The 27,691-nt window shown below is 45.3% G+C and overlaps 1 protein-coding gene across 1 annotated transcript in view; it reads left to right on the top strand.

Moving 5' to 3' along the window:
• Positions 1–27,691, top strand: part of Dera (deoxyribose-phosphate aldolase) — a 114,766-nt gene that overhangs the window by 48,200 nt on the left and 38,875 nt on the right. The window contains exon 6 of the mRNA XM_045139493.1: positions 9,902–10,030. Within this exon, the coding sequence (XP_044995428.1) occupies positions 9,902–10,030 (129 nt within the window). The remainder of the gene's footprint in view (positions 1–9,901; positions 10,031–27,691) is intronic.

The following is a 27,691-nucleotide window of genomic DNA, read 5'->3' on the forward strand; positions in this document are numbered from 1 at the left end:
CAGCTCCCCTGAGGTGGCCGGTGGACATCTCTACTGTCCTTGGGCCTGTGGCTCTCCCGCCATTGTGGTCAGCAGATGACCAGCCTGCTACTTCAGGGGACACCGTTAGACAGGGCCCCTTGGATTCCTTGCATCTGGGCCTGCCTCCTGCGGCCCCATCCCCTTCCCCTGTCTTTCTCTCCAAATTCCTTACATCCAAATATGGGAGTCACCCTTATTCTCTGTCCCCAGTCTGACTTCTAGCTCATGCCCGTCAAGCATTTGCACACACTTAAGACATTTTAAAATACCCACCCACGTGCCCACATTGCCTTTAGTCTCCAAATGTGTCCTCCTCTCCTCTTCATGACTAAAATCCTTTTCTTTTTTTTTTTGTGTGTGTGTGTTTTAGTGAGACACACACAGAATTGGCACATCAGGGCCTCAGCCATTGCAATTGAACTCCAGATACATGTGCCACTTAGTGGGCCTGTGCAACCTTGCACTTGCCCTGGCTAACGTGGGATCTGGAGAGTCGAACCTGGGTCCTTAGGCATCGCAGGCAGGCGCTGTAACTGCTAGGCCATCTCTCCAGCCACATGACTGAACTTCTTGCACAAGTCATATTTCTGTCTTGGCAGGTTCTAACCAAGATAGTAGTGACCTGTGATTTCACAATGCCCAAGGGATGCTGATCCATTGCTATCCAACCTTATTCAACAATGTTTGACACAGTGATGTTTCTTCCTGGAAATACTGTGTTATCATGGCTTTGTGACTTCCTTTCCCAAGAGTCTCCTCTGTTTGGGATTCTTCTTGTTGCAAGTTCCTGCACCTCCCCTGTACTCCGTCAGGTGCATCTCAGTGTGACCTCACCCTGCCTGTGCCCCCTATAAGCGCCAATTTCAATGTCATTTCCCTCCATGCAGGCTGCCAGGCCTAAGCATGGGAACTCAGGTCTAAGTGGCTCCAAACGTGTCCATTTTCCCCACTAAATGTCATTACTCTAACCTGTCATTTTCACAGAAATAAAGACTCAAAAAATCAGCAGATCCTGTCAAGATCAGTGAAAATAGCCACTTTCAAAGCATCACAAAATATATACAGTGTCCTGTATTAACGATTCGGTGCAGTAAATTTCAGTTGGAGTGAATGGCTTCTATGTTATCACATTTATTTTGCCTGCAGCAATGTGGTTATTTTCTCTCAGGGCGTACTGAACTGAAGTGATAGTCCTCATAGCTATAGTTCATACTAAACTGAAGTGATTGACCCGTAGTTATAATCCAAACTAAACTGAAGTGGTTGGCCCGTAGTTATAATCCGTACTAAACTGAAGTAATTGACCCGTAGTTATAATCCGTACGAAACTGAAGTAATTGACTCATAGTTATAATCCATACTAAACTGAAGTGATTGACCCATAGTTGTAATCCGTACTAAACTGAAGTGATTGGCCCGTAGTTATAATCCGTACTAAACTGAAGTGATTGACCCGTAGTTATAATCCGTACTAAACTGAAGTGATTGACCCATAGTTGTAATCCGTACTAAACTGAAGTGATTGGCCCGTAGTTATAATCCGTACTAAACTGAAGTGATTGGCCCGTAGTTATAATCCGTACTAAACTGAAGTGATTGGCCCGTAGTTATAATCCATACTAAACTGAAGTGATTGGCCCGTAGTTATAATCCGTACTAAACTGAAGTGATTGGCCCGTAGTTATAATCCATACTAAACTGAAGTGATTGACCCGTAGTTATAATCCATACTAAACTGAAGTGATTGACCCGTAGTTATAATCCATACTAAACTGAAGTGATTGGCCCGTAGTTATAATCCATACTAAACTGAAGTGACTGACCCGTAGTTATAATCCATACTAAACTGAAGTGATTGGCCCGTAGTTATAATCCGTACTAAACGGAAGCGATTGTCCCATAGCCATAGCCCGTACTGCTGGGGTTTTAGCCACAGATCTTGTTTGATGTGACTCTGCAACTTCTGCTTGGTCCTTTGCTGTTAAGCTTTGTCCTGTCTGGTCACATGTCGCTCATCCTGTCTCCCTGTCCTTCCCTGACTGTACGTTCCTGGCTCCTCTCCACCTGGACATAGGCACGTATGTGTCTGTTTATCACTTGGGGCAGGTGTCACTGGACGGCGTGAGGAGTGTGTCGGTGGTTCTCAGAGTCACCTGACAAGCACGTCTAAGGCTCTCAGCGCGGGCTTCTCCTCACAGCAGTGCACCCCGCCCTGGACAGGGGCGCAGCAGGACTGAGGCTGGTAACAGTCCATACTGTCTACCCTCTGAATATCTCTCCAGAGATCTTTAATATTCTCTCTGCTTGCATTATTCCTCTGATAGGTTTATGTACTATTATTTTACCTAGACTAGAATAAGGTATTTTAAAATAAAATCTCCTACCAGTTTAATTGCATTTATAATACTTTCTCATGCATATTTTATTTTGTTTTTGAAAAAATATTTAATTTATTTATTTATTTGGGGGAGAGAGAGAGAAAGAGGCAGATAGACAGAGAGAATGAGCATGCCAGGGCCTCTAGCCTGCTGCAAGCGAACTCCAGATGCATGCGTCCCCCTTGTGCTTCTGGCCTATGTGTGTCCTGGGTAGTCAGACCGGGGTCCTTAGGCTTCGCAGGCAAACGCCTTAACTGCTAGGCCATTTTCTTAGCCCCCATCATGCATATTTTATTGCATGTTATTAGATACAGAAGAACTCATTTAACAATATCCACAAAATTGGGGGAGGTAGTGCATGTGTGCTCAGGGGTGCATGTATATACCTGTGTTTGGAGACTGGGCACAACCTTATGTGTCTTCTCTCTTAAGCACTGTCCCCCTCTTTTTGAAACAGGGTCTTGGATTGGCCTGGGACTTCCTAAGTAGGCTAGGCTGGCTGGCCCCAGGGATCTGCCTCTGTCTGTGACCCCAGCGCTGGGATTATAAACTCAGAACAACCACTTGACTTTTTTAATGTGGGGTTGAGAGATTAACTCAGGTCCTCTAGCGCAGGCCGACCTGGAACTCACGATGTCGTCTCAGGGTGGCCTCAGACTCATAGCCACCCTCACACGGCTCTGCCTCCCCAGTGCTGGGATTAAAGGCATGCACCACCACCCCCGGCCACCTGGCGTTTTTTATGTGGGCTCGAGAGATCAAAGTCAGGTCCTGTAGCACAGGCTGACCTGGAACTCACGATGTCATCTCAGGGTAGCCTCGAACTCATAACGATCCTCCTACAGCTCTGCCTCCCAAGTGCTGGGATTAAAGGTGTGCGCCGAAACTGCATTCTCAAGCAGCGGTGAAGAAATGGCTTTGCACCGTGGTTGCGTTAATGGCACCGAGGATGTTCTGAGAACTGCGGGCATTCCGCACCTTGTGCCTGCACACATACGTTCCCTCTCGCTTTGCCCTGATTCTCTGCCGCACACGTGTACCCAGCCTGTCAACCAGGGACCGACAACTACTGTCACATTTGGACCGTGCTCGGGAGTCTCGTTCCACGGGCTCAGGACCAGAAGCTGCTGGTCGTGGGAGAGTCGCTGTGCACAGGACAGCAGCCGGCGAGGCTCCGGGCCTGACTCAGGCTCTGACATTTCCAGCATATTCCACTCAGTGTGGCACCTGGAAGTGTCAGTCTCACGTTCTCTCCAGTCCCTTGTCACTCTCCTGGAGCCGATTTCCTTAGCTTAGGCTTGGAGTTTACACTTCATAACGATGAAGAGTTTTGGGGTGAGAGAATGAAATTTCAGGGCCCAGGTACTATGGCTTTCTTACCCAAATGTGAAATAGACCCTAAACATTTCAAATTTGGTCAGTAATATTTGATTATTTTTAGAAGAAGACCGGTAGATGGGAGCACCTCCAAAAAGAAGTTATTTTTCTTTCTTTTATAGTGCTGTTAGTAATACTCATATCTCATCAGAAAAGCCGTTTCCAAATCTATGGACACTTTTTGGTAGAGGAATCACATAATCTATACTCTGTGGTGTCTGTTTTGGGGTTGTTTATAACAAGTACTCGAAATACTTATGGCAGCTGTAGCATTTATGGTTTCTGTTTTTATGCCATTATTCTTTAAAGCTGCAGATGGTATTGACAAAACCGTGTGTGTTTTATTTCTCGTAGGTTATTTTACTACCTGGTGATTTAGCCCATCTCTGTTTCACCCTCACAAGTTTAATTAGTTGCTTTGGCAGATGAAACTGTGCTCTTGAACATTCTGTGACTCTTTCAGTATAAAAGGTTGCTGTACAATTTTAAATTAAGTGTTTTACTGTACATATAATTATCTTAAGAGTTATTTTGGGACATTCTTATACAGTGTTGAACCATCTATCTACTATCTAGTACTCAGAAATAATTGCTTAGATATGTTCATTAGCAATTATTTTTTAACTGCCTTTGAATAGCAAGAAAGATGAAAGGAAATTGCTTTAAATTTTTTCTTTTTTGCTTATTTTATTTATTTGAGAGTGACAGAGAGAGAAAGAGGCAGAGAGAGAATTGGCGCACCAGGGCCTCCAGCCACTGCAAAGGAACTCCAGATGCATGCGCCACCTTGTGCATCTGGCTTCCATGGGTCCTGGGGAATCGAGCCTCGAACTGGGGTCCTCAGGTATCACAGGCAAGTGCTTAACCGCTAAGCCATCTCTCCAGCCCAGAAATTGCTTTGTAACTTTTGGATCAGATATATAGTGGCTAAACACTTGGATCCTAACATTACTTGTGTGTATATGCAAGTGACTGCCGTGGAGGTCCACACTGAGGGCAATGTACTCTTTTTCAGAAGACTTTTTTTAGTGGATTGACTACAGACTTGACTTTTAGAGGCAGCTGAAGAGAAGTAAGGTGACTTTAGAGGAAATAAAATGTTGTTGTTCCTGCTGGCAGAGGGGGCGCTATTGTAGAAGCAGAGCCTGTTGTCAGCCTGTTTTGAGGCGGAAGGAGAAGGTTGCTCAGTGCTTGGGAAGTTAGGTGCACTGCTGCCCAGGCGACCCTAGGAGGCAGTGATGTATCGCATATCTCAGGAAGGTACCAGAAAGAACTTGGAATGCTTTTCACCACAAAGAAATGGCAAGTGTTTGAGGAGACAGGTCTGTCCATCTTAATTAAACACTATACACAGTATATTCATGTGATGAAACTTCACATGGTCCCCTGTTACCGAGTGCAAGGTTTGTGCCTCAGTAAAAAAGGCTGAAGAGAGCAGAGATGAAAACCAGCATGCAAGGTGACTTGTGACTCTCTGTACTCCCTGCGCGCCCCTTGGGCCCACACTGTGATGTCCTCGGGTCTTTTTAAAAATATTTTGTTTTTATTTATTTATTTACTTGTTTGACAGAGAAAGAGACAGAACAGGTGAGCCAGGGCTTCCAGCCACTGCAAACAAACTCCAGAAGCATGCGCCACCTTGTGCATCTGGCTTAAGTAGGTCCTGGGGAATCGAACCTGGGTCCTTTGGCTTTGCAGGCAAGCGCCTTAACCGCTGAGCCATCCCTCCAGCTCCTTAAGTTGTGTGATAATGACCAGCACCCACAGTGCAGTACATCCGGGGTTTCTAGAACCCCTACTTTCACTACTCCCGAAAACCTTGGGATAAGTCAAAACATCCCTTACCAGGTTTTTTAATATACCATCCCTGTGCCAACCACTTCGCTGGAATAATGTTTTATTAAATTTTGCATTATTCTGACTAATTTGTAGTTGGGGTATTTGAATTCCGTTTTCATTTGTCAGTCATCTTTCGTACTAGCCTTCCAAATTACTATATTTTTTTTTTCCTGGTATGTGGCATGAATTGTTCTCCTTTTTCTTTAAATGAGGAATTTTCAGTTTTTTAATGTTTGAATTTTTAACAACAAACATATATAGCATGAGGCTCTGTGAGCAGAAAAAAAATAAGAATCTCGGGAAGAGAATTACATTGTGTGCAAAACAGACCTAGTGGAAGGACTTTGCTGAAGTGCTTATGATAGCAAAAATATAGACCCTTTAGCATGTAATAAGAGGAAAATAATTAGATATATTTTATGTCCATATGATGGAAGGATGTATGATCACTAAAATTATATTTTAGGATTGGGAGAGATTGATTTCTCAGTGGTTAAGGACCTTTCCTGCAAAGCCCAGGTTTGATTCTCCATTACCCACATAAAGCCAGATGCACAAGTTGGCACATGCATCTGGAGCTCATTTGTGGTGGCTAGAGACCCTGGCACGCCCAGCATCTGCCTTTCTTTTTCTCTCAAGTAAATAAATAAAATACTTGAAAAGTTATATTTTAGACCTATGTTTATGAATATGGAAAGATGTCTGTGTATATTCAAGGGGGAAAAAAGCAGATTACAACATAGTCTGTCCCCGTTTCAGAGTCACATATTTCAAAACTTTAAATGCCATAGAGTAGCTGGTAATTTCCAAGTCCTTCCAATGAATAATGCTTAGATGCTAAGAAATTACAACAAACATATCAAATATGTCATTGTAACTTTTATTTGTAAGTGATTTTTAACTTTGGAAAAATAGTACAGAACCCCTAGATGTTGCTCATTTAGATTCTGTAATTATAAAATTCTATGTCATTTGCTTTTTGGCCCTCTATCTATATCTATCTATCTATCTATCTATCTATCTATCTATCTATCTATCTATCATCTGTCATCACGTATATATGTCTCTATCATCATCAATCTATTCATATTGTGTGTGTGTATGTAAGCTATAAAAGTCTGCTTTTTTACACTATTTAAGATCAAGTTGCAGACCCGTTGGCCCATGACCCCCGAAATTTCAGTGTGTTCCTGTCAGCCCTGAGCCCTGTCATCTCCTATAGTTGCCTTCCACAGACGTGCTTGAGTTTCTGGGGATACCAGTACCATTATTAGTCTAAGCAGTTGAGACCTGAATCTTCAGCGTCCTTCATCTGGAACAGTCCTCCGGCTTCCTTCCCGTGTCTCTGAAGACCAGCGGCCTGCTATCTCATAAACGTACCTCAGTTTGTGTTTGGTAGTTTGCATGTTACTGCATTTTCCAAAGGCACGCCTCAGAGGTTTTGCTCTAGGCTCAGCGCATCGCGTGTAGGGGCCACACGAGGTCACTTACTGTGTCCACTCCTGACGGTAGTATCGCATTTTCACTTGGCTGACATGATTTCCGCCAAGCTTCTCTATTGTAAAATTAAAATATGTTTTGCATTTTAAAACATGTTTCTATTTTATGTATTTGCAAGCAGAGAGAGACAGACAGGTACTCCAGGGCCTCCAGCCACTGCAAATAAAGTCCAGACATATGTGCCATGTTGTGCATCTGGCATCACCAGGGAATCAAACTCTGGTTGTTAGGCTTTGTAGGCAAACACCTTAACTGCTAAACCCTCTCTCTAGCCCAAATGTGTTTCGCATTTTAATAACTAATTAATACAGATTATGAATAGAGGTGTTCTACATTCCTATAATTTCTCCTATAGTTATTACCTTGACACCTGTCCTTCATTTCTCCCTCATTCCCTTCTTTCCTTTCTATCTGTAAAAATTCATAGATTTCTTGTTTGTTTGTTTCTTTGTTTGTTTGTTTTGAGGTAGGGTTTCACTGTAGCCCAGGCTGACCTGAAATTCACTATGTAGTCTCAGGATGACCTTGAACTCACGGTGATCCTCCTATCTCTGCCTCCCAGTGCTGGGATTAAAGTCGTGTGCCACCGTGCCCAGCTTGATTTATTTATATATTTTTTTATTTGTATTTTTAAATAATTTTATTTATTTATTTGAGAGGGGGAGAGAGAGAGAGAAAATGAGCACCGAGGGCTTCTAGCCACTGCAGACAAACTCCAGACACATGTGTCACCTTGTGCATCTGGCTTACATGGATCCTGCGAAATGAAACCTGGGTCCTTTTGACTTTGCACGCAAGCACCTTAACTGCTAAGCCATCTCTCCAGTCCTTATAGGGGGTGTTTAAATGGTGGGTAGAAAGCTTTCTGAGCATTTTAAAGGGTTGGAGGCTTTGAAATTTTTTTTTTTTTATTTATTTGAGAGCGACAGAGACAGAGAAAGACAGATAGAGGGAGAGAGAGAGAGAATGGGCGCGCCAGGGCTTCCAGCCTCTGCAAACGAACTCCAGACGCGTGCGCCCCCTTGTGCATCTGACTAACGTGGGACCTGGGGAACCGAGCCTCGAACCGGGGTCCTTAGGCTTCACAGGCGAGCACTTAACGGCTAAACCATCTCTCCAGCCCGGAGGCTTTGAAATTTAAAGGTTGTTCTTTCTTTGGGGTAATTACTCCTTGTGGAGATTTATTTATTTTTAAGTTTTTGGAAAAGAGATCTCTTTCAGTTGTTACTTCATTTACTATTTCTTCTGGTTGTATAATTCAGTATCACGTAGAGTACATTCATACCCTGTTGCCGTCCTTTTCCGGTAGTAGAGGGAAACCTGTCCATTCATTTTCCCCTTCTTCTTTTACTCACTTATTTTGAGTATGGAAAGGGACATAAGTTGTGCTTGGCTGGGCTATTTCAGCCATCAAGGTGCTTTTCTTTCTTTCTTTCTTTTTTTTTTTTTTCCTTCTTTCTTTTTTGTTTTTCAAGGTAGGGTCTCACTCTAGCCCAGGCTGACCTGGAATTTGCTATGTAGTCTCAGGGTGCCCTCGAACTCATGGAGCTCCTCCTACCTCTGCCTCCTGAGTGCTGGGATTAGAGGTGTGCGCACCACGCCCAGCATCAAGGACCTTTGATTGGCCTGTGTCACCTGTGTCTTACATGAATGTTAAGGTAGGTAAAAGTACCTGAGCACCAAGGATGCTCCTTCATGGCACACATCTGGAGTTCGTTTGCAGTGGCTGGAGGCCCTGACAAGTCTATTCTCTTTTTCTCTCTGCCTTTTCCTCTGTTTCTGTCTCTCAAATAAATAAATAAATAAATATACACATATATATATTTTTTGTTGTTGTTTGTTTGTTTGTTTTGTTTTGTTTTCCTGAGGTAGGGTCTTATTCTAGCCCAGGCTGATCTGGAATTCACTATGGAGTCTCAGAGTGGCCTCGAACTCACAGCAATCCTCCCACCTCTGCCTCCCAAGTGCTGGGATTAAAGGCGTGAGCCACTACATCTGGCACTAAATAAAATATTTTAAAAACCATTTAAATTCTTTTATCTTGACAATGAACTGCTTTTCTCAATTTAATTTTGTTTTCTATACGTATGTGTACATGCATGCATATGCTTATACATATATAATTATACACATAAGCTGCTTTCTGGGTGCTAGACGTGGCTGTAGACAGCGCGATGCGGTCCAGGGCCAGGATGGATTGACAGCTGCGTCGGTAAACGCCTCTACTGATAGCTGTTCACAGCCATTGATGCCGCCGAGCCAGGCTGACCACATGTTAGCGAGGTATAGACGCGTGTGCTGTTCTGTGCTTATTGTGAGCAGAGCTCACCTGGAAGGTGTACTGTGGGTCTCAACACAACCTGTTAACCTGTGACTGGAAGAAGTAACAGGGATCTGAGTATTTTTTTTTTCCCTTCAGCTTGCAAAATAGTATAGTCCTGTATGCAAAGTAGATAAGTCTGCGTGTTTTCTTAATCCTATGGAAATAGAAACTATGTAATTTGCATGTCCTTATAGTGATATTTTGAAAGCTTTATGACTGGATCTCCTCTAGCCCAGGCTCAGCTGTGGTTTTATGGTAACAAACTCAGCATTCCTTGCCACCGGATGGGAACGCATGGAGTGCCCCAGGCAATGTTAAATTGGGGTGATTTTTTTTTTTTTTAGGAAGTGACAAGTGCTTGATGTTTCCTAAATCTGAAATGAATTCTGTGATGCTAAACGGTTGCCAAGTCATGTTATCACCTGCCTGCTTTTTTAACTGCCTCAATCACTTCCTTGCCCAGCCTTGTATGATGAGATCCGCCAGTTTCGCAAGGCCTCCGGGGACGCTCGTGTCAAGACCATCTTAGCCACCGGAGAGCTGGGCTCCCTCACAAACGTCTATAAAGCCAGCCTGGTAGCCATGATGGCCGGTAAGTTTTTCATATTGAAACAGTGCTTCCTGCTGGATTGATGGTTTTAGCAGAAATATGGAACTGAAAGCAGTTGATGGTTATTGAAGGTGGTAACCCCTTGAATTTTTATTTTATTTTATTTTATTTTTTTGGTGGGAAGGGTGTGTTGAGTATGCAGTGTGAACTGTTCAAAAGACTTTCTGCTTTCTTCCGTATTTTTTGTGGCATTTTCCTGCTGCACTGTCCTTAGCGGGCAGTAGATGGCGCCCTTGGCAGTGAATTTCCTTGTCTCGGCGGTTCATTATTCACTGCTCAGCGCATGTTGGACAGTTTTCTCTGACTTCCTTCCCCCTGATTCGGAGCTTCGGATTTCTCGCAGAGATGTTGCTCTTGTTGTTTTCATCAGCTGCGCTTCTGTTTGTGTTATTTCGAATAAACCTTAATGTGGTGGTGCTTTGTGCACTGCCTGTCTTAGCTGGACTTGTTACCCCCACGAACAGCAGGTGGATCCATTCGACCCAGGAGAGCTCAAAGTGTGGGAGTGTGACCCGGCCTGGCCTTCCCAGCAGTCAGCGAGCCAGTGCTGAGAGCTCCGCCTCTCTGACCCCACGTCTGCTATCTCATCTCCCGTCTGCTCAGAGACTCACTAGAACTATGGTAGCTCCCCGCAGATGGTGCCTCAGGCCCCTTTGCATGTCCTTACGTGCTGTGTCCCTTGCCCGGAATGTTCAAAAGTGTTCCCTTCAGCTTTGTTTGGATTTGGTATAGCCATCTCCCTTTAAACAGATATTCCCCTGTTAGTACGTCCTCCCCCATCACTTGGCCCATTTTCTTCTCTGTGTTCCCCAGTATCTTTCTTTTTTTAAAAATTTATTTTGGTTTATCGATGAACGGTCTCACCTAGAATTCACTATGAAGTCTCACAGTGGCCTTGAACTCATGGCAGTCCTCCTATCTCTGCCTCCTGAGTGCTGGGATTAAAGGTGTGCACCACCACGCCCGGCTCCCAGTATCTTTCTGTTAAACCTCATCAGATGGCTTGTCACACTACACTGGGATTGGGTGCTGAATTTCCAGGTGCCGTACAAAGCACCTAGTCATTGGGACACAGATACCCGGTGTGTCTGGCCTTCCGTCCAGGCCGTCCATTGAAGACAGCACCCAGTGTCTTGTGTCCCGGGATCCTTGTGTACTTCCCAGCGATCTGTCAGGCCCGGGAGATGGCTTCCCAGAACTCTCTAAATGTCAACCTCCAGGCACTGGTGGTGCCCATCCCCCCACTGCTGCTGTTGGATCCATAAAAACTCCTGCAGGTTGTATCATTTAGAGGAAGAACTCAAAAACCTACAGCTAAGGAGAGGAACTCTTGGAACAAGTGACTCCTTGGTAATGTTGGTCTTCAGGGGGCCCCCGTTGTAAAAGGCTCACTGTGGTCCTTAGGAGCCTGGGAAACGCTCTTGGAGTCTTACTAGATATGTGGCTGCTTCTCAGGCTCTTCACTGGGACAAGAGATGATTAGCCCTGGCCACAGACTTAAAGCTGGGGCCCCCTGCGGGGAGCCACTTCTCGGGGTCACAGCTCCGTCAGCCTTGACATGTCTGTTAGGCAAATGGTAACTAACCCAGGCCAGGATGGTGTGTGCACTCCGAGAGCTCAGCTCATCTGAACCTCCCCGCCTGCGCGCCTTGGGTGGGGCGTGCTGGGAGGCCACCCTTCCTCCTTGGCCCAGTCCTCCTGTCCACCTGTGTTGCTGTCCTTGTCACCGGCTCCATTCCTTCATTTCGCCCGAACTTGTTGAGCGCCTACCGTAAGGTAACTGTTGGTTACTTGCATACGTAGCCAGGCAGATCTCTTAGCGTGTTAATTTTCTTTCACTGTTAAGTAGTTTTTGGTTAGCATGGGAAAAAAATGGGTGGAATCTTGATATTTTCATACGTCCACATCATCGCAGTTTCTTTCTGTTGGGCCTCCCCATTGCTCTCTTGTCTTCCCTCAGCCTCCTCACTCGTTCCCTGCCTCCCTCCAACAGGGCTCCCTCTGCTTCGATGTTCTGTGGAAATCAGTCTGGATTCTACCTGTGAGAAAACAACTTACATCTCCCCCTCCGTCACCCTCTAGCTTCTGTCTCGTCCCTTCCTTTAGATTCCTTCCTCGCCCCGCATAGTTATCTTCTTAATTTCGCAGTATATGCTCATATCTGTGTAGATGCCATATCCCCTTCCACATTGCTTTCCCTGGCTCCTTTCACACCCCATCCTTCAGACTCTTCCTCTTCCACCCCTACGTTGTTTGCTTTTTACTTTCTTCTTCTTTTTTTTCCTTTTTCTTTTTCTTTTCTGGGTTTTCGAGGTAGGGTCTCACTTGAGCTCAGGCTGACCTGAACTTCACTATGGAGTCTCATGGTGGCTTCGAACTCATGGCGATCCTCCTACCTCTGCCTCCCAAGTGTGGGATTAAAGGCGTGTGCTGCCACGGCCCGGCTTCTTCTTCTTTTTTTTAAGTGTGAGACAGCAAGAGTGATTTGGCTTTCTGAGCTTGGTTTATTTGATTTGTCTTTCTGAGCTGGTTTATTTCACTTAACGTAATGATCCATCCATTTTCCTAAAAATATCATTTCTCCTCAGTGTCTGAGTAACCCCCCGACACACACACACACTTCTGTATGTGTGCGCGCGCGTGTGTGTGTGTGTATTCATGTATTCATTTGTTTATAGGCCTGTAGTCTGGTTCTAAATCTTGGTATTGTAAATAGTGTAGCAATAAACATGAATGCGCAAGGTTCTCTGTTGTGTGCTAGCTTACAGTATTACAGGGACATACTCAGGAGAGGAATAGCTGGGTGATAAGATAGTTCTCTTTCTAGTTTTGTTTTTTTGTGGTACCTCCATACTACTTTCTACAGGGCGACAGTAGAGTTGTTGTTGTTGTTGGTGGTGGTGGTGGTGGTGTGTGTGTGTGTGTGTGTGTGTGTGTGTGTGTGTATGTTACCAAGAATTGAATCTCGCACCCCATGCTTGCTGGGCAGCTGCTGTAGCTGTGAGTCATATCTACACTGTGGGCTTCCTAGTTCTTTTTTTAAAACATATTTTTTAATTTTTTGTTTACTATTTATTTATTTACTTGAGAGCAACAGGGAGAGAAAGAGGCAGAAAGAAAGAGAGAGAGAATGGGCATACCATGGTTTCCAGCCACTGCAAACGAACTCCAGATGCGTGCACCCCCTTGTGCACCTGGCTCACATGGGTCCTGGGGAATCAAGCCTTGAACCAGGGTCCTTAGGCTTCACAGGCAAGTGCTTAACCACTAAGCCATCTCTCCAGCACTCTAGTTCTTTTTTTTTTTTAAATTTTTATTTATTTATTTGAGAGTGACAGACACAGAAAGACAGATAGAGGGAGAGAGAGAGAATGGGCGCGCCAGGGCTTCCAGCCTCTGCAAACGAACTCCAGACACGTGCGCCCCCTTGTGCATCTGGCTAACGTGGGACCTGGGGAACCGAGCCTCGAACCGGGGTCCTTAGGCTTCACAGGCAAGTGCTTAACCACTAAGCCATCTCTCCAGCCCCCCTCTAGTTCTTAATAGTAGTTCCTGATCATCACATCAGCCCGGGAGCTGATAAAGGAACCTGAGATTCAGTGGTTTTCTTTTAAGGTCACAAAACTCATTTGTACATACAAGCATTATTGATTTTTTTTTTTCCCACTTGCAATACAGAGATTTTCAAAACGTCACACTGGATCTTATGAATAAAAGACACAGTCTGCGAGGCATAATATATGAAAGCATCTAGCCTATTTCCTGGCCCATAGTTTATCCTCTGGTGGTGCACAATGGAAATGAAGGGTTACTTAAAGCATGTGTGCAGTGTGTGTGGAGTGTCGAGTGTGGGGTATGTGCCGTGTGCACAAGAACGTACTGTGTATGGAGTGTGGGGCATGTGCTGTGTGCACAAGAACATACTACGGTGGCATCTCCTGGGCTTGCCCGCAGCAGCTGGTGAAGACCAATAGATGTCCCCTTCCCACTCACCCACTTATTTTTCGTTTTTTGCAATTGACTCTTAGAAATCTGGAGCTACTAATGGGTGAACCCCAATAACTCTCTGGTCTCTGCTCCCCACAGGAGTGTGGTTGGAAGCTTATGTGGGCATACCAAACTGTTTAAATGAATTCTAGAGATTAAAATTGGGGTGATCTCAGGTCCTCATGCTTCCTTCCATAGGAAGTGCACTTTGAGCCATATTTGCTGCCCTGAATTTAAATATTTCATATTCTTGTCCTAGCTTTATGTATAAATCACAAAATAATTCCTGCAAAAATAACTAATTTTTTTTTCAGAGAACAGCTCGTTTATTTGTCAAGGGACTGAGGTTTATTTTATTTTTTAACTTTTAAAAAGCTTATTTTTTAATTTTTAATTTTTATTTATTTATTTATTTTTAAATTTTTATTAGCATTTTCCATGATTATAAAAAATATCCCATGGTAATTCCCTCCCCCCCCACACTTTCCCCTTTGAAATTCCATTCTCCATCATATTACCTCCCCATTACACTCATTGTAATTACATATATACAATATCAACCTATTAAGTATCCTCCTCCCTTCCTTTCTCTTCCCTTTATGTCTCCTTTTTAACTTACTGGCCTCTGTTACTAAGTATTTTCATTCTCACACAGAAGCCCAATCATCTGTAGCTAGAATCCACATATGAGAGAGAACATGTGGCGCTTGGCTTTCTGGGCCTGGGTTACTATTTTTTATCTTTTCATAATTTTTATTAACATTTTCCATGATTATAAAAAATATCCCATGGTAATACCCTCCCCCCACACACATATTACCTCCCCATCTCAATCATTCTACTTACATATATACAATACCAACCTCTTAAGTACCTTCCTCCTAATTTTTTTTATTACATTCAGGTCTTTCAATCTGTGAGGAGGGTCCCTGTGGGGGCGTGAGTGGGGGGAGGGGGGACGCTTACAATGGCACCAACTTGACTGTATTCATTGAGTACAAAACTAAGAGAAAATTAAAAAAAAAAACAACCTCACATTCAGTGAAATCCATTTGTCAAGTGTAACAGTGTGAGGGGTTTTAACAGTGTTTATGAGCCTGTCGCTGACTACTACACAGTAGAGTACAACTTTTCTGTCACCCCAAACGCATCCCATGCGTTTACCTGCCTCCCCCATGACACCATGCCTTTGTGTTTATCACTGCATATAAGCTTTATCAATTTGAAAACATCATGTGCCCTTTTGTGCTGGAGTCCCAACACAACAACTGAAATCTTAAGGAGTTTTCTTGTAAGGATTCTGTTATCGAATAAGTGTACTGAGTTGTTCAAATTATTGTCTTAAAGTTGTTTATACTCTGTTCTTAGCCTGGTATCTGTAGGATCTGTAGTTATAGCTCATTCTTCATTCCTGATTGTTATTTTGTTTTCTTTCTTATCATATCTGTTCTCCTCTTTTTCTTTGCCTCCTTCTAGAAAGAGTCTTGCAAGGATTTTACTAATTTTAATCTGTCTTTTCAAAGTACTAGCTTTTCACTTTGTTGTTTTTCATTGTTATTTAACTTTATGAGTTTTCTTGTTATTTAGATTGCTATTTAAAGTGTTATGTAGGTTGCAAGATTTATGTTTCAAATACTTTGTCCTGGCTATATGTTTTCTTGGTTCATATATAATTTAAAATTTTGTTGTACTTACAGACTTGTCTTTTGAAATTAGTGAATTATTTTTATAGTTCATTTTATGTTACCTTTAGGCATATAAAAGGTATGTGCACTTAAAAAATGTGGGCTTATGAATGCCATTGCAAAAGTGAGTATCATTTGGTCAAGTTAGTAGATTTTTCCAATCTTGTTTGGTTTCTTGTCCATTGTTTCCCTTTATCACTGAGGGTATGAAAGTCTCCAACAATCATTGTGAATGTGCTTCCATAGCTTTGGATTTATGACACCATGTGAGATGGGGGTCCAATCCCATTAAGCCAGGAACATTAACAACAATAAGGCCTGGATGATCATCTCCTGCAGTAATGTCACTCATGTCTGGGAGTACGGGAGGGAAGTGGGGGTGTGAAAGGTTGTTCAGTGGATATGAAGTCATGGGTATATGAAGTTCTGGTGTGATGTGACCTACTAGAGTAGCAATGGATAGTAGTAACCTACATTGCAAAAAGCTAGAAAATGGGCTGGCGGGGGATGAATAAGTGGTTAAAGGCGCTTTCTTGCAAAGCCTGGTTCGAATCCTCAGTACTCATGTAAATTCAGCTGCACAGCGTGGAGCATGCTTCTGGAGTTCATTTGCCCTGACACACCCATAGTTCCTCCCCCCTCATCCCTCCCTCCCTCTGTCTCTCTGATTGCTCACAAATAAAAGCATTTTTAAAAGGTAGAAAACAAGATTTTGAACATATTTGCCATAAAGGACATACTTACCATGGGAAACCTGTTATGGTGATGCGTGATGTACCCCAAGCCCTCAGGAGGCTGACACAGGCCGACACGTGCACCTCATGAGTGGGTCAGTGCTGTTGCCACAAAGTGGGTTCGTTAAGGTGAGTGCCTGGCTCCCCCTTTCCCCCTTTGTCTCCTGTGTATTTGCTCTCTTCTGTCAAGCTGAGGTAGCACTGAGGCCCTTGCCGTTAACCAATGCCATGTTCTTGGATGAAAACATGTAGTGTGCTCTACATAAACAGTACTGGCCAAAAAACCTGATTAAATGTTTGCTGGGAAAACAGTCTCTACTGAGCCTACGGGTCCTCTTCATGGGAGTGCCCGGAGGAGGTCTCACGTTGGAGTAAGACGGGGTTTTATGGGTGCTCTCAGGACTGCCCCGTGTCACTGTTGATCTTTGCAGGAGCTCCTGTCTTAGTGTATATTTTTTTTCTAACAAACTTCCTTTCTTTGATCTTTTTATGTTTAAATGAACAGTTCCATCCTCTGTCAACCCTCCGCTTGAGGATCTCCAGTCAGAATTAGCTCGCTGGTGACCCTGTGACACTCTGGGACAGCTTCAGCGCTTCTGTCGTCACTTAGTTCAGCTGGTTAGACTTTCTTTTTTTTTCTTTTCACAAAATTATGAGCTTCTGTACACCTTATTCGTTTTCTTCCCTGTATGGTTACTGTCATGCCCTGTGCCTGGTAGAGAGGAAGAAAATATTTCAGCTACTCAGATGAATGACTCAGAAACATGATAGAAATAAGGAAAAGGGAAAAATGAAATTTGAAAACTGAAATAGATCTTTCCAGGTTTGCCCCAGCCTTGTAGAATTTGAACATGTTGTTTTAGAAAATCAACTTTTTAACAGCTGGATAAAAAGAATAGATAATTGGTCATGGTGACACAAGAATTACATTCCCAAGACATTCACTAGGCAATGTCAGGCCGTGTGAGATACGAAGAGTTTGTAGGACTGCAGAGGTGACTCTGGAGAGAGGAGGATAGAGATGCCGAGGAAGAACTCTGTGCTTTGGGCTTTTCACAGTGGGAAAGGGAACTTCTGTTTGGTTTCGTGGAAATCGGTGGAGGGCAAGTCAAGTGGAAGGAGCAGGAGAAAGGGTGGGAGATCAGGGGAGAAAAGCAAGAGCGCTCTTTCCTTCCACTGAGCTGTCCACAAGCAAGGTGATGGGCAGGGTAAACGACATGCTCAGAGAGCAAAGTCCAAGGCAGGCCAGGTGGGTCTGCTGTGAGGGAGCCTCGGCCCAGGGAGCCCCCGCACTTCAGAGCCGTGCGGGAATGCAGGGAAGTGCTTTCTATCCTGCAGAAGTGGTGGAGTGCACACGCACGCCACACATACACGCGCGCGTGCATACTGCTAACAAGCCCAGGTCTGAAGGTATTCAGGATCTTACCTTTGGAAGTAATCCAGGCATGATAAATAAGGTCGGGTAGAAAAGCACTAAAGATGGCATCGTCGTGCCGCCAGGTTGGAATTGCTGATGAAGATCTGTGGGGAAGGAAGGTGAGGCTACAGGGGAGCAGACCTCGAAGGAATGCGAAATGAGTTTTGAACTTGGCTGGAATTTCGCAGTGAACAGGAAATGAAGATGCAGAAAAGTAGGGAGCGGGGGAGGGGTTACTTGAAACACAAGGTAATGAGATCAGTGTAATTCCAGCACAACATCACGGAGCAGAGGAAGAGAAAGGCGTGAGGGGAGGTGCCATTCAGTGACCCAAGAAGAGAGAGCAGTCCTTGGAAACTTGCTTGACTGGAGGAAACGCAAGCCAAAAGCAGGCAGTGGTGAATAGCAAATTAACACCCAAGATTTAAAACATATATATGATTCAAATTCTAAATGAACTGCCGATCGATTTTTCTGAAGATTGTCACAATTCACACTGAGTCCTTTGTCGTGGCTGTGTAAGACCCCCAAAACGAGGACCCCACGCTCTGCCCGGATATGGCGACACCCGAAATGACTCACGAGAAGCGGTCTTGATGCAAACTGCAAGAGGATTTTATTCCAAGTGCGCTGGGGCCCACAGTCGTACACCGCACAGGGGTAGAGGACTGCAGAGCCCCGAATGCAGGAACGGGACAGTTTTTATAGGGTTTCTAACAAAGCCTGTGCATTAGGCCAATCATTTTTTTAACATCAGGAGCCCGCGGGGTGCGAGCCAGTCAGTTTGTGCCACTCCATAGTTTCTAAGCCAATTAGTTTAATTTGTTCAAGCCCCTCGTGGACCAATCATTTTCTATGACCTTGGTGGTCAGCATTTGCGCAGGTCCTTGGGTGGGGGTAGCAGAGTGTGGTATCAGTTTCCTATGACCTTGGAGGTCAGCATTTGTGCAGATCCTTAGGTGGGAGTAGCAGAGTGTGGTATTAGTCTCCTATGACCTTGGAGGTCAGCATTTGCGCAGGTCCTTGGGTGGGGGTAGCAGAGTGTGGTATCAGTCTCCTATGACCGTGGAGGTCAGCATTTGCGCAGGTCCTTGGGTGGGGGTAGCAGAGTGTGGTATCAGTCTCCTATGACCTTGGTGGTCTGAGGCAGGCTGCTACAGCTTATGGTGTGCGGGCTACTAAGGCTTATAGTGTGGGCTATTAAGGCTTATCGTGTAGGCTATTTACAGAAACCAAATAAGTGGTTCACTTTATTACTCATTTCCCATCCTTGAGGGCTATCTCATGCCCTTTTTACCTAGTTTTATATTAGGAGCGGGATCTGATATAACGAGAAGAGGGATTCTTTACTTGCTTTCAACAGAGAGTAAAGCCTGGAGTTTGAGGTATGCAGGGGCCTGCTTAAGCTCCCTTTGGAGCGTGATAGTATTTCTGGGCTTCTGAATTCTTGGGCCTTTCAGCTGCAAATCTTTGTTACTCAAAGAGTGTGAATCTAGACGGCACAGCTGGCCCCTGAGATGCCCCGGCCTGTTTTGTGGTTTTTTTTTTAATCACTTTATTTATTTGAGAAAGAGAGGCAGATAGAGACAGAGAGAGAGGGAGAGAGAATGGGCACACCAGGTCCTCCAGCCACTGCAAAGGAACTCCAGATGTGTATGCCACATTGTGCATCAGGCTTATGTGGGTACTGGGGAATTGAACCTGGGTCCTTAGGCTTCACAGGCAAGCGTGCCTTAAACGCTGACCTATCTCCCATCCCCTCCCTTTAAAAAAAAAATAAGTAAATAATATCCTGCCTTTCTTTTTAAAAAGTAACTTTTAGCCAGGTGTGGTACCGCACGCCTTTAATCCCAGTACTCGGGAGGCAGAGGTAGGAGGATCGCCGTGAGTTCGAGGCCACCCTGAGACTCCATAGTGGATTCCATGTCAGCCTGGGCTAGAGTGAGACCCTACCTCAAAATACCAAGAGAAAAAAAAAACGTGACTTTTGAAAAGGTGCGTTGTGCTTGAGTCATCACTGGGGAAAGCACAGATCGTAGAAGTATGTTGGGTGAGAAAGAAGGCAGTGAGTAGCCAACAGAGACTACATTCCAGGACATCTCTTCGCAGTGCCCGAAAGCGGTGTGTCATGACAAGTCCAAGAATTCGGAGCTGGCTCTGGAGGCCAGGGCGGCTAAGGGAAAGCCTTGTGCTTGGCCCTTCTAGGCAAAAGAAAATGGAGCTTCCATTGGGTTTGGTAGAAGTAGGGTGAGCGAAGCAGCGCTGGGGGCTGGGGAGGTGGCTCTGTCAGTGACCCGGCCGCACGTGGACTTGCTTTCGGATCCTCAGCATCCTCGTGAAGGCCGGACACGGTGGCAGCCGCCTGTTATCCCAGCGCTGGAGAAGCAGGGCAGAAGGACCCCCAGTTCTTCCCGGCCTGCTAGTTTAATTAAGCACACTGGGGGTTGGTTTAAGGAAGTCACACAGCCTTGATCTCTGGCGTCCACCTGCATGTCCGTATACGCGCACACGCACCCACACAAATGCACACACGTACACGGAAAGAAATAGAAGCACCCAAGTGTTTAGGGGTACGGTGTAATTCTCTTTATAGTTTCTTAAATTGGGCCTGGAAATTAGACCCCTTAGAGAGTGAAAACGCAGTAGCTCACCATCACACATCCATAGAGGAAGTTTGGATTCAGGCCCCCAAGCGGAAACTTCAGAAAATCTCCCCAACCCGCTGCCTCTCTGTCCCCACTCATCCCAGCTCGGCAGCAGTGCGCAGCCCGGTCACGTGAGCGGAAGGGTGAAACGCACACGAAACGTGTAGACATGAAGCTCATCCCTTACTTCTCCATAGCTAGACTTCAGGGAAAAGTAATAGAAAAAGCAAACACAAAGAGTCAGTGTTTAGTTTTTATGTGGCATACATCAGTGTGTAAGTAACCCGGCTTATTATAGAATCACATGACTCCTTCCTCCAGGTTCAGTAGGCCTAGGAATACACAGGTTCCAAGGTTAACCTGCAGTGGGCTCCTTGATGGGGTTAGGTGTCAGAGGTTTAGGCAGGAATATTGGGGCATTGATACAATCAATTTGTAATAAGCCTGTATAAAAATCAGGTGGGATTTTTTGTTTGTTTGTTTGAGGTTGGCTCTCACTCTAGCTCAGGCTGATCTGGAATTCACTATGTAGTCTCAGGGTGACCTTGAACTCATGGTGATCCTCCTACCTCTGCTTCCTGAGTGCTGGGATAAAAGGCATGAGCCACCACACCTGGATAAAATCAGGTTTTAAAAAAATATACTTTATTTATTTTATTTATTTGAGAGAGAGAGAGAATGGGCATACCAGGGCCTCCATCCACTGTAAATGAACTCCAGACGCATGCGCCCCCCCCCAACAGTGCATCTGGCTAATGTGGGTCCTGGAGAATCAAACTGGGATCCTTTTGCAGGCAAACGCCTTAACTGCAAACCATCTCTTCAGTCCCAAATCAGTTTTTTTTAAGTAGTTTTTTTTTTTCTTTTAGGGAGACAAAATTGGTACAGCAGGGCCTCAGCCACTGCTGTCAAACTCTAGACTCTTGTGCCACCTAGTGGGCATGTGCGACCTTGCACTTGCCTCACCTTTGTGCGTCTGGCTTACATGGGATCTGGAGAGTCGAACATGGGTCTTTAGGCTTCACAGGCAAGCGCCTTAACCACTGAGCCATCTCTCCAGCCCCAGTGTTTTTTTTTTTTTAATTGAGCTGCATTTCCCCATTAAACAAAATATGAACAAACCAAAGAGCTGAGCCTGATGTTACAGGTCTTTAAGCCCCACTACTCAGGAGGCAGAGGCCAGTTCATGGCCAGCGTGGGCTTCAGAGTGAGACCCTGTCTCCACCAGAAAACAAAATCCAGACAGAAAGTGTCATATGAAGTTGGCAGCTTTCACGTTCTCTTCGTAACAGTGCCATGAGGGAGGAGGAAGAGGAGGCTTCATCGTGTTCTCTTAGGAGGTGAGGCCTTCAGCTCAGCATGTCAGCAACGAGACCAGCGCCGCACAGCGTCCTGAAGGCTGCGCGGGCTGCTTTGAATCAGGCGTCGCCTGTGAACTCCTGCTCCGAGTGCTTGGTTCTCAGCTGGTGGCAACTTGGCGCCTCGCTGCAGGCGGTGTGTTTCTGCGGGAGGGGAGGGCGGGCTGAGGGATGCTCTAGCCAGCTCCCCCTTGCCAGAGCTCTGCTCGTTCTCCTGCTGCTGTGTCCACCTGCTGTGGCGGAGGTGACGTCCAGCCTCTGCTCATGCCATGCTGCCCCCTGCCATCATGGAGCTTCCCCTTGAGACTAAGCCAAAATAAACACTTTCCTCCCATCCGCTGCTTTTGGTTGGGTGTTTTGTGCCAACAGTGAGAAGGTAATTACGACACTGGACTTCCCCAGACAGTCCAAGGTTTGTTTTAAAAATGTTTTCTAGGGCTGGAGAGATGGCTTAGCGGTGAAGTGCTTGCCTGTGAAGCCTAAGTACCCCAGTTCGAGGCTCGATTCCCCAGGACCCACGTTAGCCAGATGCACAAGGGGGCGCACGCGTCTGGAGTTCGTTCGCAGTGGCTGGAGGCCCTGGCGCGCCCATTCTCTCTCTCTCTCTCTCTGCCTCTTTCTCTCTCTGTCGCTCTCAAATAAATAAATAAAAATAAACAAAAAAAATTAAAAAAAATGTTTTCTAATGTTTGTTTGTTTATTTATTTATGAGAGAAAGAGAATGGATGCACCAGGCCCTCGAACCACAACAAATGATCTCCAGAGGCATGCACCGCCATCTGTGTCTGGGCTTATTGGGCTCTGGGGAATCGAACCTGGGACTTACACTTCCCAGGGAAGCTCTTTAACTGCTACTCCTTCTCTCCAGTACCCCCCCCTTTTCTGAGGTAGGGTCTCACTCTAGCCCAGGCTGACCTGGAATTCACTATGTAGTCTTAGGGTGGCCTTGAACTCACAGCAATCCTCCCACTTCTGCCTCCCGAGTGCTGGGATTAAAGGCGTGTGTACCACCATACCTAGCTCATTTTAATTTTAAATTTTTATTGACAACTTACATAAGTATAGACAATATAACCTCACAGATTTCCCTCTCTATTGAATCCCTTCTTCTTTCCAATTAGTCTCTCTTCATTTTGATGTCATTTTTTTTTTTCCCTCTATTATACAAGTCTTATGTAGGTAGTTTCAGCCACTACCTCCCTAATATCAAGGCTGCTTTGTGTCTGGGAGACAGCATTGTAAGCATTCCTCCCCTTCCTCTGGCTCTTACATTCTTTCTTCCACCTCTTCTGCAGTGGACCCTGAGGCCTTGGAAATGTGATAGAGATGTCTCACTTAGTGCTCAACACGCCAATGCCAAGTTGTTCTCAGAACTTTGGCCAGTTTTGAGTGGTCACTGCCATCTGCAGAGAGAAGCTTCTCTAACCAAAACTGAGGATAGCATTGATGTATATGGGCATAAGCATAAGAGTTTGGAGGACAGTTTGGTGGGCATAATACATGCATTTAGGCAGACAACCATAGTAGTTTTCCCCCCTAAAAATTAGCCTAGGCTTTTGACTAGGTTTTCAGTACCAGGCAGGCAGGAATTCCTTCTCAGGGAGCAGGCCTCAGGTCCAATCAGCAGGTAGTTTCCCCGATTACAGACACACCACTGTTGCATCAGCTGTCACATTTGGCCTGTTTGGCCGGCTGTATGGCATACCGATCCACTGCTGCTTAAGACCCTCGGAGACTTTTCCCCCCCAAAAGGCTGCCTGCTGCCTAGCTCTTCCCATCATCCTGACAGCTCGTCAACAGGGATGGGGCCCCCAGCGTACCCCAGCTTGATTGCTGAGACCTGCAGCCACGCACGTAGAGTCTTCAGCAGTAGCGTCTCACCATCTAGTTCTGGAGGACAACCAAGAGCCTTGGCAATAGCCTGGGATAATTTTGAGGTCATCAGGGACTCCCTGGCCAACAACTCACTGAAGGTGAGTTCCCATCCCTGGCACTGAAAGTTTTTTAATAAAAATCTGTGACTTCTGGGCACAGCATTATCTACCCCCATATGGTAATTCTGCCCAAACCCTCCCCCTACCCTTTTTTAAAAATATATATATTATTCTTCCGGTTAAGATGGCAGCGTAGGTACCACGCCAAAGCAGCCTAGGGGGGAAAAAGACCAAAAAAACTCAGCAGAATACACACTTTTACTAAAAAGTGAGGTGTATAGGAAATTGAGGCGGCAGCGGAGAAGTGGAAGAGTTATAGAGCATCCAGAGCCTGCACAGGCGGGAAGGGCGGCTCCGGCAGCTCGGCCAATCGCCGCAACCGCGGCGCAGCTGAAAACCGCCAGACTCTCGGCTCGAGCCGCAGGAGAAGCCAGGTGCGGAATTTTCCCCTCACACCGCGCTCTCCGCAACTCGGGAAACATGAGGGGAGAGCGGCAGTGAGCAGCGGAGGAGAAGACCGCGAGGTAGAAGAACGCGTGGAGCAGCGAGACAACCAGAGCAGCCGCGGCTCCCTCCCCTCCCCCACCGCCTGAGCCCAGCTCCGGAGAACACAGCAGCGGCCCGGACCGGCCACGCCAACTTGGGCTGACGGCGGGACCCAAGCAGGAGCAGAGTTCGGCAGCAACTTCAGCGGCTCCAGCACCAGTACCAGTGGCCCCAGCAGCAGCGGACCCAGGAGCGGCAGCGGCGGCAGATCCCGCAGCAGCGGCTTTGGGGGGAGCAGCGGCGGTGGACACGGCAGCAGCAGCTTCAGCAGCGGTGGTGGCTCCGGTGGTGGCAGCTACGACATCAGCAGAGGCAGCAGCAGCGGCTCGGTTTGCCCCGTAGGAAAAGCAAGTGCCCAGCTCCAGAAATCAGAACAGCAGCCCGACGACCCAGGCAGCAACTTGACTGAGACCACAATCACCCAAGGTAACTGGGATTGCACCAGGGAAGGGTCTCACTTGGTCACAAGCTGACTTGGATACCTCAACAAACCAGAAATCTAAACCTCTTTGTTGATAGAGGATCTGGCCATTATAATAACTACTCTTGCATACATACTCGGGGCTGTTTTTGATTGAATGTGTACAGTGTTTAGTTAAATTTTAGAATCTACCTGTATTTTATTCCACTCAGCCTGCTTGAATACTCCTATAGCAGGGAAACTCAACCCCTAAGAACATCTTTGTAGATACTCTGAGAGTCTTAAGAGCCACACCTAATACCTTAAGGTCCTACCCTGAAAATATATCACATCAAATCAATTGATACAGCTAAGAATACACAGCTAGCTATAAAATCCAAGCATTAACTTAATCCAAGATGCAAAAATATATACATTATAACACAAGAAACACTAAAAAGCAAGACGATATAAATCCACCTAAAAGTATTAATGCATCAGAAATGTCCTCCAGTGAGAAAGAGTTAGAGGAAATACCTGAGAAAGAGTTCAAAAGAATAATTATAAATATGTTCAAAGAGGTCAAAGAACACATGAAAATAATCAAAGAAGAAATCAAAGAGGAAATCAAAGAGGAAATCAAAGGAATCAAAGAAGAAGCAGGACACCAATTTAATGAAATAAAGAAGGCAATACAAGACATAAATAGGGAAATAGAAATAATAAAGAAAAACCAGTCAGAATTACTAGCAATGAAGAACACAGTTAATGAAATAAAAAACTCTGTAGAAAATCTCACCAGTAGGATGGATGAGGGAGAGGGCAAAATATCTAAGCTAGAAGACCAGGTGGCAGACCTAATGCAGTCCAACAAAGAGAAAGACAAACTTATAGAAAAATATATATATTATTAACTAGGGAAGAAGTAGTTTTCCATGTGGCTTATTCGTAATTTTTTTTCTTTTTTTTTATTAGCATTATTAAAAAAATCCCATGTTAATTCCCTCCCCCCCCCACTTTCCCCTTTGAAATTCCATTCTAATTTTTTATGAGCGAACGAGAGAGAATTGGCAGCCCAGGGCCTCCAGGCACTGTAGTCGAACTTCAGACATGTGTCACTTTATGCACTTGTGTCCTCTTGTGTGTCTGGCTTACTTGGGACCTGGAGAGTTGAGCATGGGTCCTTCGGCTTCACAGGCAAGTGCTTTCACTGCTAAGCCATCTCTCCAGCCTAACACCTTAAATTTTGATTATCGCTCTTACCACTTCATCCCCTCCCCTGACCCCACTTAGTAGGTAGAGTTCTCACTATCCCTGGCGAGGAAGGAGAAGAGAAGTCGGCCTGGAGGAACAGACTTGGTGGGATGGAAAGGCTTGGGGACTGATCGGGGGTACATGCTGGGCTGACACAGGATTGAAGGAAACAAACCTTCCCATGCATCATGAATGAGAAGAAAGTGGGCTTCTAGTATTGGAACAGAAAAATCACTAGGGTTCAGATACTTACAAGGCTTCCCGAAAAGAAGAATTTCTCTGTGTTATCCTAAGGTAATAGCAGCAGCTCCAATGCTTACAAATTATGAGAAGGATTTGGGCCTAGTCATTATGAAGAAGAATTTTGTTAAAAGTCCAAGTCGCGCAGAAACGGCATGGCTCACGATGAGGTCAGACTTGCTTCCCGTCAAGCTCAGCGAGGACCGGACGGAGCCACTCTTGCTCAACACAGGATCCTGGGCAGCACAGAGATCCTTCTGTACTCTGTGGGAGGGAGAAGCACTATAGACACACTCACATACGCACACACGCGCGCACACACACACACACACACACACACACACACACACACACGTAGGATCATAGTCCAGGCATCTGGACACATAATGGGAATAGAAGGATGAATATATCCATGGCTCAGGGACCCTGCGATAACGTACTACAAACTGGGTGGCTTAGAACCAAAGAAATTTACTTTCATGCTTCTGGAGGACAGCAAGTAGTCTGGCATCCCGGTGCCTGAAAAGCCACTCCACCTGAAGCCCGTCAGGGAGGTGCCCCCATCCTCTCTTCCCTTCTGGTGCCCGTTGGCAGCACTTGGCATCCTGGCATTCCTCCCATCATTACTCCAGCCTCTGCTCCATTTCCTTCTGTGTCTTCCCTCTCCGAAGGAGAGCCCCCAGAGGAGGGCACCTGACGACGTGCATCTGCCATCAACCTCTCTCCAGCCCACTAGCGGAGATATTGAGGATTGCGATCTTGACGTATCCTTTGTTGGGTCATGGTTCTTCTCATAGCAAGGAGAAATAAGATCCTACTTTTCTTTTTCTGTTCTATAAAGGACCTGAAGACATTAGAGGAAAACATCTGGAGTCAAACCAGTCAACTTGAATTCAAGTACAAAAAGATTGATTTTTTTTCCCTCCAAGCAGCATTGTACGGTCTTGTGGATTGGGGAAATCTAGTAGATATTAAATATTTTTATCTGCAAAAGGCATTTGGTAAGGTTCTCAATGGGAGATTGATGGCTAAAATAAAGAGCGAGGCATTAGGAGATAAATTTGCTTATGAGCGAGAGACAGAGATGAACGGCGGAAGGAAATACTTTTTAGATTGGAAAAGAGTGACGTACGGCACAAACCAGGCGGCAGTTTGGGGAACTGTGGGTTTTTCACTTTTATTAGACTTTGTAATAAAAATACAGATCTTCCAACAGTCCAAGACAGCGTGAGTAATACTACAAGCATCAGTAATCAAAAGTTATTCTCAGTCATAAACTAAATGACTGATAATAAATATGGACTCAAGACTACACCATGTGCCGGAGTACACACTGGACCCAGTGATTCTCCTGTTCTCTCCTGCATGCATGAATATTTCTTTATTTGATTTTTTTTAATTGAATGTTTCTAGGTTTACTTTATAAGCCAAATAAATGAAAAA

Source organism: Jaculus jaculus, chromosome 22, assembly GCF_020740685.1.
Source record: "Jaculus jaculus isolate mJacJac1 chromosome 22, mJacJac1.mat.Y.cur, whole genome shotgun sequence".
Classification (NCBI taxonomy): domain Eukaryota; kingdom Metazoa; phylum Chordata; class Mammalia; order Rodentia; family Dipodidae; genus Jaculus; species Jaculus jaculus.